We start from the raw sequence: 22,326 nt of genomic DNA, 5'->3' as shown, positions 1-22,326 counted from the left end.
AATATTGCTTACATTCATCTTGTAAAAAGCAAATCTTCTGTAAACCAAGTGGGTGACACAAGCTTTTGAAAGTAATTTTGTAAGCTCGAGAATAAAAAAAAAACAAACCAAAAGAGCCTGAGGATTCTGAAGCAGCACTTATTTTCGGTGAGTGGTAAAAAAATACATTTGCCCCTACTGAAAGGGTGGTGCTGGTTCAGTGTAAGTCTTTCAGTTCATCGTCGGTTGCAGCTAGGTGACCCTCCCTTTTGCAACAGTTGGTGTGTAGGGATCTGGCTTCCTTATCTGAAATAAAGCTATCAAGTTGGTGAGTTACTCCACTGACCTTTCACACCAAAGGAGGATAAGTTATGGTGCAGAGCGCGGCAGTCTGGCCTACGAGCATCTCGCTCGGTGTCTGGGTGCTGAGGAGTCGGCCTTAGGTGGCACAGACCCTTCACAGCGTGACGGCTGTTGGGCTTTTGTGGGAGCCTGAACAGTACATCTCCCCGTGTGTTTCCCTGATGGGGCTGGAGTGCCTCTGAAGGCTGATGAGGCTTTGTCCTGCCTTCAGGCCTCAGTACACTTTCAGAATAGGGCAGAGAGTCATTCGACCTTGCCCTTTCTTAAATTGAAAAGAGTAGTTGTGGGAAGGAGGCAAAGAACCAATTGGTAGCAGTTTCCTTCAGTCCTCATCTGAAGAAATAGTTCATGGCAGTGTGTCTGCTCTCCAGTTGGACTTGTCTGTAACGTGCATGTTTGCAGTAATAGTGCTGCATGCTGATTATTTCAGTTCTGAAAGGCCTGGGCCTGGCAGGGCTGTCAGGTCTAATAGGTGGGTTCGTAGGATCCTCCTCCATCGTCACAGTGTCTGAGTGCTTGGAGAGTGGAACAGAAATGGGATGTCTCGCAAACAGGACAGTTTTGCAGGTGTCCTAAAGACAAATTAGCTAAATTGTAACTTTGAGGTTATTACGCACAGAGTTGCATCTCAAATAGGGAACTCTCACGTTACTTGGACTACGTGGTGATGTAATTACCAGAGAGTGGGATTGCAAGTACTTGTTTTTTGTTTGGCAACTGCTTGCGGCAGCTAAGAAGATTGATAATCCCGTGTCTTAGATTATAATTTAATTTAGAGCATCTCAGATTTTTGTATTCGGAGCCTTAACGGATAGACTTCAAGGCTGGATCTTAAATCCAAGATCTGTGCAGTTCTGTGCAAAGACTTGCCCAGTACTTACACTTCCATGTTGTCCATAATTTTAAGTTGCATCATTGACGTAAGTGAACTGAAAATGTATGATCATTCATCTTTACAAGTGTTATGTCTTTACTAACATTAATCCGATTAATTAATGCTGATACACATATACAGTGAATTATAAAATTACTGAATATATTGAAATTGCCATGAATAAAAATTAAAAGCAGGTAGGAGAGATATTGTTGCAGTTTACCTTAGGAAAGTTACTTTCTTGGGCTTCCAGAGCATCAGTTCTTGTGTGTTTTCCACAGGTAATTGGATATAATTCCTTGTAATCTTGTTGGAAGAGACAGGCGGGCTTCTTCAAAAAAAGACTGAATTCCTTCATAAAATCAATTCATACAGTATTGCTTTTATAATGATGTTTCCCTGGATACTTTTATGGAAGTTGATCTTAAGTGTCACAACTCTGTGTCACCAAAACAGAAACATACTCATTCTGAAAGAGTTTGTTGTGTTACTTTTTGAGAGATGAACCGGCGAGAAGGCACTGTTTCTTTGACTTGGATGATTTTATGACCAAAAAGCACAGTTCGAAATTCACATTGTGTCGGGATCAACCTTTCAAAAAGGGAAATTGACTTTCGAATGTGTCCATGTTTAAAACCCTGGAGCAAGAGTGTACCCTGAGTTTACGTCCCTGACTTATTTTTACACCAGTGAGTGTGAAAATATAAAAGGATGTGTTACCTTCTGTACGTTGGTAGATCACAACCCATGACGTTCACTTTCAGTGGGGTCACATGAGACCTTAACTAAGCTTAGCATGTCTTGATCTGGAGCCTAGTCAGGGAAGAAGGAATAATAATTGTGCTACTTCATTCTCAAACCATCTGGGTAAGGAGTAGATGGGCAGAAATCCTTTAATTCCTCTCTCATTCTGGGTTTGTAGTTCAAAAGTATGCTCTTTGGAAGTTGGAGGATAAAGATGATACTAATGAAGCATGAATAAGTGAATGAAATACTGTGCATCTGTAGGTTTCTCTTCATTTGTCTAAATGTATTTTTTTTTTCCCTCTTTCCCTTTTTTGAAAGCCCCAAGATGAGATTATCGTTTATCGTGTTTTCCACCCAGGCACACGTCATTATGCCATTAACTGGAGACAGGTTAGTGCACTGCTTTTTTAATTCTCCCTCTCCCTCCTCCCCTCCAAAGGCTCTTATTAAATCAGAGGAACAGTAACAGATACTGAACAATAACTGATACCTTTAAGTGGTGGCCAGTCATGAAGCCTCTGTGCAGAGCTGGATTTAATTTTGTGAACATATCAATGGATAGCCTAGTGAAAGAGGAAGGAGAAGAACGACGGGAAATAAATTCTTGATGTGAACTCTGCCACTGCTTTGCAGAGCAACTACAAGTAACGTTTTCATCTCTGCATGACTCTGTGCCTTCCTTGGCACAGCAGGAGAAATGATTCTTTTACTTTCGTAAAGCAACGTCTGTAGATAAGCCTTCAGTATTTTTTCATGTCTAGGTAAAGCATACAATGGTAAATTAATGTTTCCCGTAATCTCATATAAGGTAGGTATTTCATTTTGTATTTTCAAATCACGACTTCAAAATCAGTTTTAGACAGTGGAGTTGATCCCACTTGAAGGGTGTGAGATCTTTCTGGCACTGTGATGACATACGGATGTGCCTGAAATCTTCCTTTCAGTTGATGTTTTCAAAGGCAGTATAATTCAAGGCTGCCCACTCTGCTTTCTAAAGCAAATAAGGATTAGCAGCTAGGATAGGTCAAGGCTAGGTGGGGGGAAACAGAAGGAGAAAACCATGTAGAGAAGACACTGTTGCAAAATTAAGTACTAAAATCACAGGAATTGGGAAATGATACTGTGGAATCAGTGCTTTCAGCAGACGGCAGTTGCACTGTTGTTGGAGTCCTTCAGTATCCTTTCAGCCTTGTCAAACACAACACGACGTACTCTCTCCCTCCCTCCGGTCCAGAAGCTAACCACGCTGCTTAACTGTTTGGATTGTGAACATGTGGACAAACCATTTAAGAATCATTTTCATGAACTGTGGCAGGGTGGAAGTGAGGTAGTCCTTCCTTTCTGCTCCCTTTAGTAGAGTCAATACAAAATGTGGTCTGCTACAGTCAGTTAGTTTACTGTGTGGGGGTTTTTTTGTGTGTTTTTTTTTTTTTTTTTTTCTTTTCTTTTTTGAAATAACACATAACAGCAAGTATAAGACTTACTGAAGAGACCTCTCACTGGCAACAGTCACGCTACAGAAATGTATGCTGACATCCTAGAAATAGGATGTCTAAAGACTCAATACTAAGCCCCTCCTCTTTTAGCATTTTAAAAAAGTGGTCTGACTTGCGAACGGCCAAGTTTTCACTTCCCCCCACCCGGACTTGGATACTGGATCTGCTTTTTGTGGGGAGAGACAAGGTTATAAGCCATTTTTCCAGATGGCTTGAGAGAGGTCAGGAGAGGACACTTAAGCCTGTTCTGAGGACTGCTGAAGTCAATGAGATCCTTTCTCTTGATTTCAATAGGCCCTTAATCCCTGTCAGTGGCCTATTCCTTATCAAGCATGGAGAGTCAGCACTGATATCATACAGGCCACTTGGAATGCTCAGGCAGAACTCTGGAACCCCGCCACGGGAACACAAGTGCCTTTTTCATTGCATGTCTGTGGCACACTTTAAGCCGTGGAAAGAACCATGTTTTTCTCAGAAGCCTCGTTTAAAGCATAGGAAGAACCTTCTTGAGTTCTAGTGAGTTCCTTTGTGGGACTTTTCTTTAATGCAAGATTTGCTGATGCTTTTGTAAGTGTGGTAGGGGAAAGGAAATTACTACTCTTATTGTTTAGGAGGAATTATGAGGAGAATGAAGAAGGAGACATTAGTAACTGACGGTATGTACGTAGGTGAGAATGGATAGATAACAGTTGGAACAGCTGTCCTTTTAAATATTAACGAAGTCAAGAGAGGAAAATGACTTAGAATGTCTAACTCCCATTGTTCCAAACAGAAAACGAGGATGCTAAGTACAGTGCAGTTTTGGGGATGGGTGTGTATGTGTGTGTGGTTATGGGATATTATGACCTTGGTTCTTTTATGTGCATTTTGGACTTGCAGGGTTCTTTTTCCCCTTGCTTACTTGCTAATTCGCAAATGTCAAGAAACCACAATTCATTCCCAGCAGTTAGTTCAAAGTAGGGAAGTATTTTTTGTTTTGAAAGCCTTAGGCTTCCAATTGTTTGCACAAAGTTCTTGCTGGTTTTTACTGCATAATAAAGCTGTGGATATAAGGAAACCCACACCATCACGCCGAAGCCCCCAGATTACCAAATATTTTGTGACCATGAACAGTGCTATGTGAGTAACTCTGGAAACAGAAGTCACTGTTAACTACAGCACACACAATGCTGTAATACATACATAGAATAAAAAAACCACCCAGATGGAAAAGACTTCTCACAATGGTTATATCCCATTTTAGAGATACACATTTCCCCTTTGATGTTTAGCTGGAAACTGTACGCTAAGTGGTAAACAAAGATTTGTGCATTCACATTTGGGGATCAGTTTTCCTACTAGTTTTGAAAAGCAAGTTGTTTGGAAAAGTGGATACACTTACGAATATCATCCAGATGGCACAATGTCATCTGTGTTCTCTTTCGGCCAACTGTATGCTGGCCAGCAGAGCTTCAGGTTTCTGTAAACCTGCTTCCGCAGCATTTGACCCATGTCCGTGGCCAGGACTAGCCCTGCTGACTCTGCTTAGGTGAAACTCCTGTTGGAGCTAAAGAAAGATTCTATTAGTGAAAGTGGAAAAATAGGACACTTAATTACCTGGTACATGACCAACTGCACCATACTGTGCTTGTCCATAGTCTGGTGGAGCCCTGACTATTCCTTTATTGCACAGAGACATATAATCTAGCAAGACATTTATGCATTTTCAGCCTCGGTCGTGTGAACTAACCCTATGCTTTGGTTCAAGAAGCTTGCCAAAATAGAGCCATCTGCAGAGAGCATGTTCTGCTGACGGTATAAAGTACAGCAAAGTCAGCCACTTACGTGTTTTCCATCTGGAGCCCATGCATGACGCCTAAAGTTTGAAGCAGAATAATTATTAGAATTGTAGCGAGCCCTCTGTGGTATTAGAGAGGTGTAGAAAGCAGGAACCTCCTCCAAATTATGTATCTGAGGCAGCTGATGTGCAGGGTTTACTTTGACCAGTATGACACCTCTGTTTTGTTAAAGAACACTTTTTTTTTCTCCCCTTCATTTCACTAACAAGTTTGTGTGTTTTCCTGTTATTGTACTTCCTTAGCAGCAAAACCGAAGTACCTATTTTGTTTGCCTTTATTTGCTAGAGATGAAGTACGTTGCCTTGCAGGCAAGTTCATAGCCTCATTCCTTACGATAAATATATGCTCATTGGGAATCACAGTTTCCCTGCCAGTGCTCATACTCAACACACTGAAAAACAATTCAAGATTCCAGTACTTCAATAGGTAGAATGCAACATGGAAAAGAAACATAGGATACTGTCCCCCATCCAGAAGAGCCAAGAACACCACTACTTAAGACTGCATAGATATTAATGGAGACTCAACATTTCGTACAAGGCTAGCCCCTTGCCCAACTGAATCAGCACGACCTGAGGCTTTTGTGGCAATTTCAGCTGGTTCTAACCTCCACAGCACTAACGTACAAGCACAAAATTTTCTCCCTAAAAAACCCCAGGGATTTGAATGGTTTTTAAGATTCGGTGCTCAAGCACGCTTTGCTTTCTAGCCTTTCTTTGTACATGTCGAGGATGCATTTATTTCCTTTAAGCAAATGATTGTCGCCCTGTTAGGTGTTCTTACTCTCAAAGACAGTACCGCATCTCTGAGAAACTAAGGGGCTTGTGCTTCGTAACTGGTCTGTAGATTTATCGTTGGTCCTCTCAAATGGGGGTGTGATGTACATCCTGCTGCGGTAGAAGGAAGTACTACCTGTCTTCCACTGCCAACGAGTGCTGGCTGCAGCCCTGCCTATGCCAGGAAACAAGGCAATGCCTTAACAACATCAGTAGTCCGACCGCTCGACTGCTGACAACACTGTTTTTAGCGTTGTGTCAATTAAACTTACTTAAAGCAAGAGATAATACTAAACAGTGATGAAAACAGTACCTGTTGAGTTGCCTAAATAGAAGCCTGCAGCTTGGTGCAACAGAGCTTATGCAGAGAAACCTCTCCTGTAAACTGGGGATAGTTGCCTTGGCATAATTCAAACTCGGAAAGGCCAACAGTTATGTTTAGACCTGAAAGTAAATCTGAATTGTTGAGCGTGCTCAGGTAAGGAGAGGTTGCTACATTTTAATTTATGTTAAATTGATTTCTTCAGTTGTTTGCAACACTAGGCTGCTTTGTAATCTCTCTTTACTAAATGGTCTGTTAATTTTCAATTATAAATTTAGTTCTGCAGTGCCCTGCCTTGGGGAGGCACTGAAGGTACAAGACAAGCTCAGTGTAGACTTTGGCCCGTGCGGGGAGCAGTATTTGCAGACAGGCCTGTATGCCTCACAGCAGAGTTGGCACAGCCTCCCTTACAGCAAACAAGCCCTCTGCAGCTGAGGTGTCTAATGCTGCTGCAAGGTCCTGCTCTCCGAGGTAGAACAGAGCAGAGTTTCCCAGAGAGGTAAGAGCAGTGGGCACTGCTGAAGCTGCCCCCAGAACCTCTCATGACCTCAGCCGGGCTGGCGTTACGCCTGCAGCCCCTGTTCATGGACTAGCTAAAAAGAACCCACAGAGCAAAATGACCGAGAGCTTGTAGCCACGGTTGTGTTTGTCTGGCTGCTGCTGGAAGAATTATCTGAAGTAGTTACAAAGCTTAAGAAAGAGAACAGACAGGGTAGCTATTAAAAATTAGATGTGCCTTTTATAAAAAACAGAGCAGTGATGCAGCGCATATGCTGAATGGGAAAGAGATACTAAATTTTTACTCAGTCAGCCCAAACACAGACAGGCTGCAAGTCGCTGATTTTGTTTTGCTTTTTCCACCTCCCTCCCTTGTCCGACTTAAACCATGAAGCCAGCAGCCCTGCGGCCTTTATCACTGCTACTGAACTGTACTGCGGTAGTGTCCAGACACCCAGACTTAGGTCATGGCTCTGTTATTTCAGTACAGATGAGTTTAAAAAGCAGACCTTCTCTGTGGATTTTTGTGGCTACAAAAAATTATTACAGAAACTAGAGAAAAGAGAATTTTGAGAGCACTGGAGAGTAGGAATGAGGGCTTTAGAGTGCTATGGCTGCTTGACTAAAGAGAGTCCCGTTATCAGAACGCGTCAGGCAGACACGAGCTCCCGCGCCCAACCGCCAAACCGGCTGGTGCGAGTTTTAGCGTGATTGAACTAACCTCTCCTGCTGTCTGGTGGGGCTCATTTGCTGGGCCCCAAGTCCTGCACCCACATTGGCCTTGTGACATCCAGACCAGGACTCGCTCGTACCTGACCAACTCGGAGCATGGGTGGAGCTTGTTCACATCTGGCTGGGCCTATCTAGTACAGATGTGCCTCAAAGGAAAGAGATGGTGACTGATTAATGAAGCTAAAAAAGCTCGATGCTGCCAAAGATTTTCCTGGAGCCCCTTGTAGAGGGAGGCCTGGAAACACCAGAGATTTCTGTGTGATCGGGTCACAAGACATTTTAGATAAATAAAACTGAACTGATTGTACAAAAGCTATTTTTGCAAAATGAAATCTGTTTCAGAAAACTGGGACTTCAGTTTCTGCTTGTTTCTTGGCAGCAGAACACTAATGCCTGTGATGTGCTGCCACTCATTTCTGGCAAGCCCTAAGTATGTGGTTTATAATCTGTGTTCATACATAATCAGTTTCAAGTTTCTATAGATGCTGAATGTAAAATATTTGGATCAAACAGATTGTATTATCTTACATAACTTGTTCTCTTCCATATATTCAACGCCACATTTCTCTCTTCCCCCCCTCCCCCCAATTGTATCGGTTGATCCTGTGATTGGGAGCTTATTACAGCTACGGATCGTAGTTTGGAACAGAGCTTCTAAACATAGAGGAAGCCCATCAGTGGAACAAGTGACTAGTGGGTGGCATTCAGGCAGAGCGGCATATGCATTCTTTCTCATTTTGTTTACCCTGAGGAAAGCTTTCACGCATCCTGCAATGTATTTTCCCTTCATCTCCTCACCCCTGCTGGTTTCCTCTTTGTCACCTATATTTGTTATAGTGTTCTATATATTCCAGCCCAAATCTTGTCCCGACTTAGTTTTTACTTGTCCTTTCCTAGCACAACTGTCCATGGGCTTCACCGGAACTTTGCTTGCATAAGAATTAAGAACTTCCAGATTTGATTCTTTCAGTAAAGTCTCTCCACCTTTTTTTCCCCACTCATACTGATTTCACTGGAAATAATTCCTTTCATGCTACCTACCAGCTTCTCCAGTCTTACCATCATAATTTGAGCATCTCGCAGTCAAAGATGGATTTATTTAAAGGCCCATGAGAAATCATGGCACAACCTTATCCTCCTGTTAAATATAAGTGAACTGTGACCTGTGTAAGTGTGGTGTCTTGCCAAAGGTCACATAGAAAGGTAGCGACAGCCAAAAATTTAAAAAACTATCCTTAATCCTAATCCCTTTCCTTGGATACAAGGTGTCTTGCAAATGCTGCAGTTGCCTATTGATAATTATTTTTTAAGGGAGAAAGTTTTAATTATTGCAGTTCTGTCCTACCCCATTAAATACCTGCATATTGACATGGAAGATTTCTCTAGAAATAGAACTGCTGTTTTACGGGATTTCTTTTCTTAATTGCAGTGTGATTGGAAATGAAATTGGTTTAATTGAGCAAAGTAGACTTAATATAAGAGAATTTCCACCGGGCTATTTAATGCTGAGGCTTTGCCCCTTCTTTGCAATATCTGCTCCATCTCAAACACTTTATTTGACTCTAGGTCTTTGACTCGCTGAGGCATATTGTGTTATTTAGGTCTAAAATATCTGTTACCACAGTGCCGCTTGCGTTGTGAATACAAAATCTGCCTCCACATGGTATCTCAGCTAAATGCTATATTTTACGGATTTTAATTTCAGATCTCCTTTACGACAAATACCATTTTTTCCATCAATAAACTAACCCCTTTCCCCACTTCAAATCACCTTAACGGTCTTTTACCTTTTTGTTTTCAGAGAGAAAATCAAGAAAGGTCTTAAGGATTTGGAGGAGGTAAAACCAGCAGGTGACACATACATACATGAAGGATTAAAACAGGTAGGTTTTACTCATCATCTTGCAATCAAAATATCCTCTGTTCTCACCCTTTGGATAACAGCAGCAACAACCTGTAACATAAATGGATCGATTGTACGCCTCAGTCTGTTACATTTGGATCTTTTTGGTTTCCTAAGTGGTCCCAAGATTGCCCAGATACTATGCAAATCCCATGCAGAAGATTAGCCATCATAGAAAATTGCCATATGGAGTTTCTTTGACTCGATCCTTCGCAGTAGAGAGCGGTTCTTTGTTGTGAATTTAACAGCTAACACAGCATACCAATTACATGGTAAATAGTCACACACAGCTTTGTAGGGCTGCGAGTCTAACAGTGCTTTCTAGAGCATGTGCTTGTGGAGAGTTTACTGCACAGATCAGCATTTTCAAGACAAATGGTCTTAATTTTGCACTACCTTAATTATAGAGTTCCCAACTGCTTATGTTTTCTTGAGACGTACACTTAAAGTATACATTGTGATTTTGCTCAAAGACTCATGCGCTTAAGGTGAGGGATAAGGTGAGGATCTAAGCTTTCACTGTTATGGATAGAAACTCAGTTTTCCTTCTTTATGCCTATGGAGCCAAGTTTGTAATTGTGATCTGCTGGCTGAAAAGCTAGGCAAACAGAAGTTTATTGCTGTCGAAAAAAAATATTTAGTTTTAAGCCGTTCTTTTTAGATCTTGGAACCTACTGACTGGCATTTAAAATCTGGAGGGTAGCAAAGGAAACCTTACGGTGGATCTAGAGAGGAGTGAGCTTCACAACTCAGAGAGTATCTGTTCTAAAAGCAGCAAGGGTTTCCAAGGGTTGACCAGTTAGTGACCCCAGCACTTCGGAGATGGGCTCACTGGTGACTGGAAAGTACCAATGAATTATTTCCTTGTTAGTAGTGAGTTAAAGGGAGGCAGAGGATTGTCATGAGAGATGGGTTTGAAGGTGAGGCTGAGTGTTGTTTCAGATGCTCTGTTCACTTAGAACATACGTTTTGGTTAAAAGTTCAGGTGTAATTTTAGGCTGGATAAATATTTTTTGTTTTCAGGCCAACATGCAAATTGCGAAGCAAGGAGCCTCAAGGTTTTCTAGTATCATCATTGCATTGACAGATGGCAAGCTAGATGGTCGGATTCCCTTGCATGCAGAGAAAGAGGTGAGCGCTAAGTGAAAATGCATGTTATATTCTGAAGAGTTTGGGTGTTGCCTGTTGAATGAAAAAATGCTTATTCCTCTGTTCTATTCTGGAACAGGCAAAGAAATCCAGAGAGCTGGGAGCTAGAGTTTACTGTGTTGGCGTCCTTGATTTTGTACAAGAACAGGTAAGAACGTTACTATTTTAGATTAGTAGGCAGTACCTTGTCACAGGGTTTTACGCAGTTAAGTAATACAGAAATTAATTTTACTTACATTAGGCAGTATAATGTCTTCTCTGGCTGAGGAAACAGACACCAAGATGTGTACATAGACATAAATAGAATGCGTGGGTGTCCCTTTCATTGCCGAGAAGACCTGTCAGAAATACACTTGCTCACTGGTAGCTACCAGCAGGAAAGGATGCAGGCAAAACCCCTTTCATTAAGATGGCAACCAGATCAGGCTACAGGTCGCATGAACAGAGTAGCTACAGACAAGCTTCAAGCAGTGTGTATAACAGCCTTGGGGTAAGAAAAAGAAAGAAGGATCCATGTCCTTCATTGACTGAAAGCTCTTCCAGAGTTGCTATGTCCTAATGAAGCCTGTAGCTACTCTTGTACCATGAAAGTGACTTAAATGGAGAAGTATACAAAAGACTCTTTACCATAGAAGGCGCATAGAAAGGCTTTTTAATGGAAGGCGGAGCAAACAGGGAACATGATTCTGGGAAGAGTTATGAAATCACTGCCAAGATACGGGCCCTAAAAGGCTTCTTTAATGCGGTGGTTTGACAGGATGGCTAGCCGCTATACCATTTTGTTAGCTGCAGTAGATTGTAGTAAGTCCTCCCATTTAGGCAAGTCATAGTTAGCTGTGAGGGAACTCAACATTTTTCTTCTCTTTGCAGAGTTGATGGGAATTGTTTTTAGACATCCATTTACATTTTAAGGGTGAAAAGCAGTGTGATGAATTTAGTTTGCCAATTGATTCACATGTTTGCATGCGTTTTCTCTCCAAAGCTTGAAAAAATTGCTGACACAAAAGAGCAAGTCTTCCCTGTCACTGGAGGATTCCAAGCACTTAAGGGGATAATCAATTCTGTGAGTATCAGGCAATAAGCTTAACATTTCCTCAAGATGACAGCATACTCTCCAGTCCCACTTACTTTTCCAGGCAGAATTGGTTCCTAAATCAGTAATTGCAATATATTAAGTTCTCTCCTCTTATCTTAGAGATGCAGTTCTGTAAATTAACATTGCCTGCCACTCATTGTAATTATTCATGCTCAGACCTTGTGTGGAGTTTGAGGACTCTAAACAAGTGCAGTGAGTTTGAGGGGGATGCATTGTGGAATGGCTGCTATAGGTTTAGTCTGAAAAAAATTGAGACGGTTTCTCCAGGAGAGTTGAGAACAACTGCTTAAAATCATTAGGAATGAGTGCAATTTAGGAATTGCCCAAATCTTCGTATACAGAGAAGCATTCTAAAGACATACTTTAGCCTTGAATTTAACCACCTGTTTTCCCAGTAAGTGATAAGACGTTCAGTTCCTCTTTTTCAGCATGCCATGAGAAACTTCCATCAGTGAGATGAGGCCATTGAACTGATTACCCTGATTTGCAAGAAGGGATCAAATCCAGAGGAACATTTTGGTTGTGATCAGTGGCTTGACAGTATTTTAGCCATGTGTCAAGAAGACAAATTAGGTCCCCACAACCAAAGGTATTTGCCTCATCGTAAACTAAAGGCTGTGTGTTTTAAGCAAGGTTAACAGTGCTGCTGCTGCTGCTGCTTGTAGGCAGCACAATGGAAAAAAGCTTACTGTCAAAAGTCAAGTCAAAACCAATAATGAAATCCTTTTCCTGAGAGAGATCCCACTATAATTCATTTCCCTTTCCTTCTTTTTTTCTTTTTGTTTTAAAAGAAAGAAAGCATACTACTCACATATAGGATATTACGCAGTCACGAATTCATCACTTCTCTTGAATAGTGTGTTTTTTTGTGGAAGTTAATGTCATAATGAAGCAACTTATTTTCCTTCTTGTTGCTTAAAATAAACGTAATTTCAGAATCTTCCTTGCACATTCTAAAGAGATACAATCAACCTTTTCATGCGCTGACATTTATTTTCCTGAAAAGATAGGATACCCCACATGGTACTGCTTTTTAAACATTTCATTCTATGCCATTTTAAAGACTTAAAAGAATCGGTTATTCTGCTAGTGCGAAGCGATGCAACATTGAAGCCACTAGTGATAGACTTATTTGTAAGAGCTGAATGTTTAATCCCAGTTGATTACATTAAGTTTCCAACGATACTGTATGTCAAAATATGTATATCAAGATAGAACTAGATAAAGGAGTAAAAGCATTTGCGTTCGGAGTTCCCCCTCCAAAAAGGGTCACTGACCTGCAGATTGGACCCTTCCAAGCAGTCAGGTTTCTCCACTCTTCTTGCTCTTTGAGGAAGCAGCAGGAGCGCTATTGCTTGAGGTTTCTGAAGAGCTCAGCTTGAGGAGTCAAACACACGGAAGATTGGCATAAGCTGTAGGTTGTCCTCTTATCCCCCGTACTCAGCCAGGGTATTTCTGGGCAGTCTCTGGCTAGTAGCAGTGCTGGACTGCCTCTTCTTTACCTCCCAGGAGATTTCAAGCACCTCCACTTTTTTGTGGACAGAGCGAGGGAAGCTTTTCTGATAAGATTTGGTAGATGGTGTTTGCACAAGCCTCAGTCCAGCTTCTTCTGGCACTTGAGAAAAACCCAAGTGTAAAAATCCCAGATTTGTGCATATCATAGCTGTAGTGCAAGAAAAGATGCGCATAACGGCAGCACCTTGCATTAAGATAACAGCTTAGCACTCACAGGGACTGTACAAAAAAAGCAAACTTCAAGTACGCTGTCTTCTACAGCTTAAATGCATTGTCTGCTCCTGTAACCTGTGATTGAACTCCTGAATTTTTTTAAGGGTTTTATTTAACAGACTGCAGCTGGAATAGACATTTCAACACTTGGCTTACTGCATGTTTCTATCCATATAAAGACTCTTATGTTGTGGCTGTAGGGGCAGTGGAAAATGTTTTTGCTGATAAATAAAGGAGCATGAGAAGGCCTATCGGATAGGAAGCATATAAACTGACTTAAGTCTTATGTGCATCAGTCTCATTTGTTGGGATAAAGGATCAAACAAAACCAGTTAGTGCTAGCAATTGATAGCTCCTGAGAGCTTTTAGAGGCTTGACTGTTCTTTACAGCTTTCTGAAAAGCACTGAATCTAACCAGCGTTTCATTTAGCGCTCAAGGCATTTGCAACTCTCCTTTTCTCTTCCCTAGTAAGCACATTAAAGATATTTGTTGGAAGCAGCGGGAGAATGATACCCAGCCAACGTCCCTGTTTTACCCAAGAGCCTGGATGGAAGTATCCATAGATAGTTGTGTGGTTTCGTGTGTGTGTGTTTTTTTTTTTTTTTTAAAATGCATGTGTGGTGGCTGTATTAACATGGTTTTTAGGTATGCTGTAGTTAGAACTCAGTTTTCTTTGAAGGGGTTTTGACTGATTGTGACAATTCATTCTTATTGCATTATAAAATTGATAAGCACATCTAATGGAACATGAAATAGTCACCGTTTTCCTTTTTATTCACAATTATAAATCCATTTCAGTTTGCAAGCTAGCTAGAGAATACAGGCTCAAAGAGACACTCTGTCATAAAAGGGAAAGCTAATTTCAAAACAGATGAAAATGAAATACCCACATCACAAACATGCAGAAGTATTGCTCAAAGTGTGGTGTCAAAGGTGCAGTTGTGAAACCCTCCATGAAGGTTGTTGAACACTTCTTGTTTAGAAAAAATATACTGCTTACAGAAATGGCAGCGACTCAGTAATTAAAACCCTCTAGCAAAACTACAACACAAAACTGTTCCGTAGGAATGATCAGAGGAGCTGCTTGAAGCCTCTACTACATTTGTCTCTACCCGACTCAGCTATGAAATTTTTTGGCTGATGTACTGTTATACTTGTAGCAAATTCTGGGAGAGCTGAGCAGTTAATCTTCATTTGTTGATGGAAAAAAGAAAAAGCGATGAGCTTTATCATAGAGTATCCATTACTACCTGCTTCTGCAGTTGTTTGAGGTCTTAGCAATTACTGCAATGTATTTTCTCTCAGATAAACAAAATATATTTAATTGTGGCCAGGGATTAACATTCAAGACAGGTAAGATTAGCATTTAAAGAAAACCTAGCTCAGATGTTGCAAAGCTTGTATTGTGTTTTGACCTTCTTAGTTCAGATAAAATCCCAGTGAGGTAACTATTTAAGCACCACCATGCTGTGTTGTGTTTCTGTTGAATAATACCAGCTAACGATTCAAAACTCTGTGCAGACTTCTGTTAAGTTTCCAGCTCTTCTAGCATTGCTAATAGTTAACTTCACCAAGCAGTAACTAAACAGCATTGTCAGGGTAAATAAATCTAAGCAAAAGTCTAGAGCTTAAAAGAAAAATGCTGAAGGCGAGTTATTATGCTATCAGGAACAGTTTACTGATGTAGTTTGGCTGATAATTACATGGAGTATGGCCTCATGAGCAAGCCATAGCAGTGTGAACTGTAAGGGCTTGGGAGTGCACTATTTATATCACCATGTGACAGTTTAGTACTATTTTAAAAAATGAAACCCATTCTTCTTTCCCTTCCTTTCCTATATATGATTTATGTTAATTTTTTTTTTTTAACCCATTTGATAAAGAACCATTTGGGAAGTTATTGTTTACATTGTTAGATCCGAGTCCACCTGTCATAACCAAAATAGCACCTTCCTACCTGGCTTTGGGGGAGTGTTAGTGAGGCTGCACATCTCTTGATACAAGGATGCTGAGCTGTAAGCAAGCAATCTGTAAGCAAGCTAACTCCAGAGTGCCTCACTTGGCATCTAACCAGATATGGTCCCGAACCAGCGCTTTCATTGGGAGAAACTGCGGAGGCTTTGTGCTTATTAAATAGCTCAGTCAGACTCACAATTTCCCCGAGGGGTCCCTTTCGGCAAGGCAACTAGAGGCTGGGGGGCTGACAGCCTTGAGAGAGTTGCGTAGTATCTCAGGCATCAGGTAAACTCTTCTCTGCAATGCAAAAACCAGTATTGGACTCCCTGTCAAGGCAGGGAGCAGAATGTTTGTGTTCACAGAAGCAGGAAATGTTGCCATTCTGAACACTGCTCATTTTAACTGTTGGATCACTTGTGAAACCATGAATGGAGGAATAATGAGAATAAGCAATTAAATTAAGGAGCTGGGAGCCAAGGTGCTGCTACCGCTTGAATCAAACGCGTAGAGTCTTTAGACAAGACGCTATCTTTCATAAGGCTGAAGTTTCTGTAATGTTCCCATAACACAGCTGTAGATCAGGATGGTGTTTTATTTCCAGTTTTTCCTGCACTTATTTCGTGTTTTGCTCACTTTCATGGCACGTTTCTGTGCATGTGGTTTGCACAGCTCAGCAACTCTGAATCACTTTTATGTGCCACATTCTGAAAAACACAACCAGTGAAAGATCCCTGCTTCCCTTTTGCTAAAGCAAACAGACTTCCTACTGATTTTTTGTTGTCTCTGCAGGCAGAATTGGACAGGGCTTGTGCCTTTAAAGGTTACATTAATGGAACTCACTTTAGTAACTTTATTAGAGTGTGTGACAGTTCTAAGTAGACTTAAACACATTTTTATACTGAAGTGAGTTGGCAGCACTTAATACAGGAAGTTAAAATATATTTTTTACTTAGGAAGCCCCACATCAGATAAGACTACAGGAACTGATACATGCAGAACTTAAGAGGCAGTAGTTTAAAAAAAGTTCAGTCTAGAATTGTTTTATCTTTAAATGTTACAAAATTTCTTAAAAATTCTACCTGAGAAAGATTAGAAATAGGATTGGTAAGCTCTCTTTTTGCTTATCCATTTTGCAGGTGCTCAGTTTTGAATTGCTCATTTTATGTGGAAAAACCCCCCTTAAACATACTGGACAAAAAAAATTGATCACGACATAGAAGCTGAGCAGTTGCATCACCTAGACCATTTTAAATTGAAGCTAAATTGTTTCCAAGTTGGCTGAGCCCCTCAGGGAAAAACCCTAACCCTTAGCATAAAGTTCTAAGTTTGTCCAAGAAAGTTGCAAATTCATAGATGACATAGCAAGAAAATAAGAGAGTCATTAAGTCTTGAACATCAGTGTAGGTATGGAGAGACAGGACACAGCAGAGCAAGCTACTCATCTCCTGTGGACAGCCCCCCTGCAGCTGTACCTTGACTACTGCGCTCAGCTCTAGAGATCACAGCAGGAATGGTATTAACAAACACTGGAAGAAGGTTAGCTAACAGCATAACTGTGAGGGGAAAGGGACAGTACGACAGGAAGGAATGATTCTTGGAAGAAGAGAGTAATGCATACATCAGTAGTTCTTTTCTCAGGCAGAGCTTTTTTTGTGAAAATGTCTGCACTGAAATGAGTAACACCACTTGCTACGGGGCACCTCACCCCCCATGATGAGGTTTCTCAGTATCTACTCCAGTATCCACCTCTCGGTGAAAGTGTAACCTGGAGGAGAGGAGACCTCACTGTTTGTAGGATGTCAACTGCAAGGCTGAAGTGGAGTTACTTAGAACCATCAAATGAGTGTACCTGGAACAGTGAAATTCAACAAAGGATTAAATGCATCCAGGGTCCTTGAAAACAATGTTTTCATAACATACCCAGTGGCAGACTCTCACTAAAGCAGTATGAGCAGGTAGTGCTATAAAACCCTTACTGCCTAATTGTAAAAATTATTTCCCGTCAAACTCTTGTTGATGGTAGAAGGAAGTCTGCTCTGGTTGTAACGAACAGTCAGCAAAATCTCTCTAGCATTCAGATTCATTTGAGCAACAGTGAAGGATATCTATTGAATATCCAGGGGGCTTCCATGTCAGTTAGATGGTTCCTGTATCAGTCACTGTGCATAACACGGCATTCCTACCTTTAAGTTACTGGGATTGGTGACAGCCAGGTCAGCGGGGCCCAAAGGGAACCACTGCATAAAATGTACATGGCAGTGGCACACTCAACAGCTCTCAACACCTGGCTGGTCACTTCTCATCTTGAATGTGGTGATAGTCATTGTCACTACACTTGTACCCCAATTCCTCAGCAGAGAGAGGGGCCGCACAGGCTGTTGACAAGACTTGGTGAAAAGCACACCTGTACCCATATGCCTTACAGTCTAACAAAAAAGTCAGCAGGGAGAGAGAGGCACAGGGAGAAAGGTAAGCAACCCATATTGGATGGTGACTTGGTGTCAGAGGGGGAGAAAAACAACATCTAGGGGGTGGTTGTCAGTTACATTGAGGTAGGCAAGAGCTGTTTCAAGTAAAGAACAGTTTTAGCCTTTAGGTTTGTAACTCTTACTGCAATGACTTTACGGAAGCGTGCTCCAGCCTCTCTCCGTGAATCTGATGCATTCTGCGCTAGATATGCTATCAGCAGCGCTTTCTTGGTCTGACCTGGCTTCTGCACTGGGTTGATGGTGAAATATTAAACTCATACGAGTCGATCAACATCTCCTGCTGTTACCTGCTGTAAGGCAACAAGACAGGTCGGCAGAGTTCATACTTATGGAGAGTGGGAAACTTAACAACTGCAACAGTTAGTGCTCCAAGGTTAGATGTTCTGGTAAATGCGCAATATCTCTCATGTGAGGGTTTACTGAGCCTCTTCTGTCCAAACTGCTTGTGTCTCAGTGGCCAGGCTGCAAGCAACTTGGTTACCGAGTAGTAATCGGGGACTAAATTATTTTCAAGTAGCCGATACTTCTGCCTTGAGCCAGCTCATCTCATTAGAGCTGAAATTCCTCCCTTGTCTGCCTTGCTTAGGGTATGCCAAGTCTGCTCCCCCCTTTTTCCTTAAGTGATATCCCACAGCTGCAGATGAGGGGAGGAGGGTCACCCCACTGACTGCATGCTGTTAAGATTTTTCAAGAACAAAATCAGCTTAAACAGTTCATTATCAATTATACATTAACTTAATTGGATCATTTCCTGTAGGAAGAAAATATGCTCAGTTTATGCACTGGGAATCCAGGAAGCAAACTATTAAACATTTAAGGAGGTGGGGGGAGGAGAATTGCAACAAGTTATCATTAAAAGAATTATTCCGATTAAATCAGTCATCTTCTTTAATCCCCTTGGACGGTCTAATACTCAAGCTGTGCTGGGTGCAAGGTTTAGAACTAACCTTGTGCTATGTTTTCCATGTGATTGAGATGGAGTAGATAGTTTTGGGAATTACTGCATGTAGTTGTTAAAAGGAATCAATGGCCTGGAATAGAATGCTTTCTGCTCTACCCTTCACTGCTGTGCAGCCCTTAATTTGACATTCTCTGACATATTACAAACCATATAACGTTCTCCTGGAGAACAGAGAGCTTGATAAGCCAGCAACGTAACTGACACGGTTCCAGTTTGCGTGAGCATGCATGTGCCTTGTGATTTGGATTTGACTTGTCAGCTATCCCTGCACAGCTATCAGTTCTGTTACATAAGGGATGCTGTAAAACTTGCTTAAAATGAAGCACTCGCAAGTCCAAATAACATCTACTGTTTCCTTAGTGATAAGTTTCTTTGAGCCAGATTTTCCTTACTACTTTAAAAAAAAAGCCCAAACAACTTTTTTCCTGTTATGGAAAGTAACAGTTTGTCTTGATTCTTATTTACATTACTTGATAAGTAATGGGCTTAGGGTTGTTTTTAGTAATTTGGGGGTAAAGGTTCTGATGCTGTTAAAATACGCATCTCTTATGACCCACAGTTTTGTCATCTACATTTGGTTTACTCATTGACTGCAAATGAGGTACTGCTTAGACATTGTATAATTAGAATATTCTCACTAACCTGACACTGCACCAGGCTTCTCTCTGATGGTTATTTTATGCAAGACCATATGTCTCCGGGATTTTTTTCCTTTAGATAAGGGACAGGATAGCAACCTTCCCCCTTTTACCCTTGCCCTTTGTCTAAAGCATTGCTGAGCAGCGTCAAGAAGTCGGCTGAAATTGGCAGTGAATTGTAGTTAAGAGCACAGATGTTTGGCAGCAGATAGAGGTAGTCCCATTAGGTATTAACTGCTGTAGTTCCTTTGCTATGACTTTGTTGGAGAGAAGCATCAAAATGGTGTTTCCTATGAAAGCATGTGTTTCATTCCAAGTTACCTTGAATTCATTGCCTTCCATCTAGTGTGAGGTGGTCCTGTTGCCTCATTGCTTTCCGTACAGATTAGCACTGGGGAAGAAAATGGGAAACGGAAGGGCTTGCTTTAACACAGTAGAGACGCACAATGTGGGATTGACCCATAGATATAGTATGGAATTTCATTTTGCATATGGATCCCGTGTTTTGGGATTAGGTTTTTTTTAATACTAATTTTTCATTAAGTTCAGATTATAATGACACGGACCTTGCGACACCATCTGAAAGAAAGGAAAATTTCGCTTTGGAAACAAGCTATTAACTTCACGGAGTTTAAACATTAGTTACTGTATGGAGAAGCTGGCCTGTCTAGAGCCTAAGGTGCCCTGTGAAGGTGCTTCTAACTCAGGGATTCTGAGCATGATTAAAGTTACTCAAGTGTAATCAGTAAAATCAAGGGCCCTACTTAAAATCATTTTCTCCTATAACCTACTCCAGGTCTTTCTCTTTAAAGCCTAACTCTGCCACAGTATAAGGGGACACAACTCCTATTCGGGTAAAGAAAACAGCAACTCCTGAATGAGAGAAACCTGTAATGATACTGGCATACGTACAGCCAAATTTTTTCACCACCCTGATTTCATACATGTTCAATTTTACGTGTTATAAGGTTCTGTGAATTCAGTATGAAAAATACTGATCTATGGACAGTCAGGATTTCATTCTCTAGAACAAAAATAGCAAATGAATCCATTACACCAATTAAACACCTCCTGCTTTACTTGCATTTCCTTTTTACTGCCTCAGCAATAGTTGGGGGGAAAAAGTTTTAAGTTACAGGGGGGAAAAAAAAAAAGGAGTAAAGCTGCCAATAGTCCTTCTAAGTGACTCATAGAAAAAAAACCAACACATGGAAACATGGGTTAGGCCAGTCCTAGTTGAGCTAGTCAGCACAAATAAAGCAAAATAATTTTAGAAACTAAACTAAGCACCTGCGTGAACACAGTTTTGATAGGTTCTGCTTGACTCACTCCAGCCAGACAGGCTGCTAGGCCAGCCTAGCTCAAAACGACTAAGCCAAACAATAGTACAACACTGTTTTCATTACACATTCTTCTGAGGAGTTTTATGGCTCCAAGCTGGGATGAAGCTCAAGAAGATATTAACTTACCAGAAAAGAGACTTAACTCAAGAGCATTGTTCCACAGGCTCAGACAGCTTCACGCAGCTCCAGCCTAACCTTCCTAGACCCTGCTGAAGCACACTGCTACACCTGTGGCCTAAAGCAGCTCTGTTCCTGCCTACCACTTAAATAGCTGCTCCCCAAGCCCCAGCTGTACAGGTGTGTGGCATCCCTTGGTCGGCACTTAGCGGGAGCCAAAAGCAGTAGGCGATCCCTAATCAGGAGACAGCCCACAGAACTTGAGTATTACAGCTGACAATCAAAAGAGGCTTTGCCTATGCGCACAGATCCAACTAAGACTAGTAGTGGTAAAGGTAGTTTTAAATGCTCTTAGGCTATCAGGGCCCTCTCAGACACCGTTTTGTGAGTTAGCTGTCGTGTGTGCCATCTTCCCTTCCTGCCCCCCTCTTACAGTACATTTTATCAAATAAAGTATCTGTGTTTTGAAGTAACAATTACAAGGTTGTAGCTGGCTAACTTGAGCATGTTTACCACTATATCTTGATCGAGGGTGGAACTAAAGAAGATGCAGCTCTTCATGATGCAGTTTTCATGGTGAACTGAGAAAGGCGCTTGGCACAGTACGTGAGGAAAAGCACATCCTCTTTGCATGCCAGGCTATGAACATAGCTTCTGCAGTTTTAATTATATTTGCAGTTTACCATAGTTCCTAGATCTGCCTTCCTCATGGTTGGTTATATTTTGCTCACTAGGTGTTGTGTTTATAGCAACCCTAGAGAAAATGATGACCCCCATATTTGGAAGAGAGAGAGGAAAGAAGAGGGGGTAGAAATCTCCACAGAAAAGCCACTGTCTTGAGTTTGCTGTTAGACTAGCATTTAAGGGGTTTTTTTAGTGCTGTTTTGCCATCTTTCTGATTTGCGCCGCACACATTTTGCAGCGAGTGTACACATGACTGGCTGGCGGCGTATCAAGCAGCAGTGCTCCAGGCGCAAGCTTGGAGTGCAATGAGCAGGAGCTAACACTGCTGTAAATATATTTTTGCGCATGGACTGTGGAAGGGATTACATTGCACTGTCAGCATGTTTTGCACATGTCTTGCCGTACATGAGTATAGCAAGTAAGATTGTTTTTTAGAGGTGAACGTTTTTTTCCTCTTTAAAACTTGGTTCTGGAAATAGCAAGTTAGATGCGTTTGTTTTATTACAGTACATACACTTTTGTTCATGGAACTATATTGCCTTCCCCTGTAAAGAGTCAAGCCAGCCTGATTTGGGATTGGCTTCCAATGAGCAATACTGTAAACAAAGAGATGCATGTTTGAAATTGAACTGTAGG

At 41.4% G+C, this 22,326-nt stretch overlaps 1 protein-coding gene across 3 annotated transcripts in view; it reads left to right on the top strand.

Moving 5' to 3' along the window:
* Nucleotides 1–22,326, top strand: part of ANTXR2 (ANTXR cell adhesion molecule 2) — a 122,523-nt gene that overhangs the window by 1,917 nt on the left and 98,280 nt on the right. For all 3 annotated transcript variants that reach the window (XM_075501374.1, XM_075501375.1, XM_075501373.1), the window contains exons 3-7: nt 2,282–2,353; nt 9,427–9,508; nt 10,552–10,659; nt 10,757–10,825; nt 11,660–11,740. In XM_075501374.1, coding sequence (XP_075357489.1) covers nt 2,282–2,353; nt 9,427–9,508; nt 10,552–10,659; nt 10,757–10,825; nt 11,660–11,740 — 412 coding nt within the window. The remainder of the gene's footprint in view (nt 1–2,281; nt 2,354–9,426; nt 9,509–10,551; nt 10,660–10,756; nt 10,826–11,659; nt 11,741–22,326) is intronic.

Source organism: Mycteria americana, chromosome 4 (assembly GCF_035582795.1).
Source record: "Mycteria americana isolate JAX WOST 10 ecotype Jacksonville Zoo and Gardens chromosome 4, USCA_MyAme_1.0, whole genome shotgun sequence".
In the NCBI taxonomy this organism is placed as follows: Eukaryota; Metazoa; Chordata; class Aves; order Ciconiiformes; family Ciconiidae; genus Mycteria; species Mycteria americana.
This window is presented reverse-complemented; position numbering and strand designations above follow the sequence as displayed.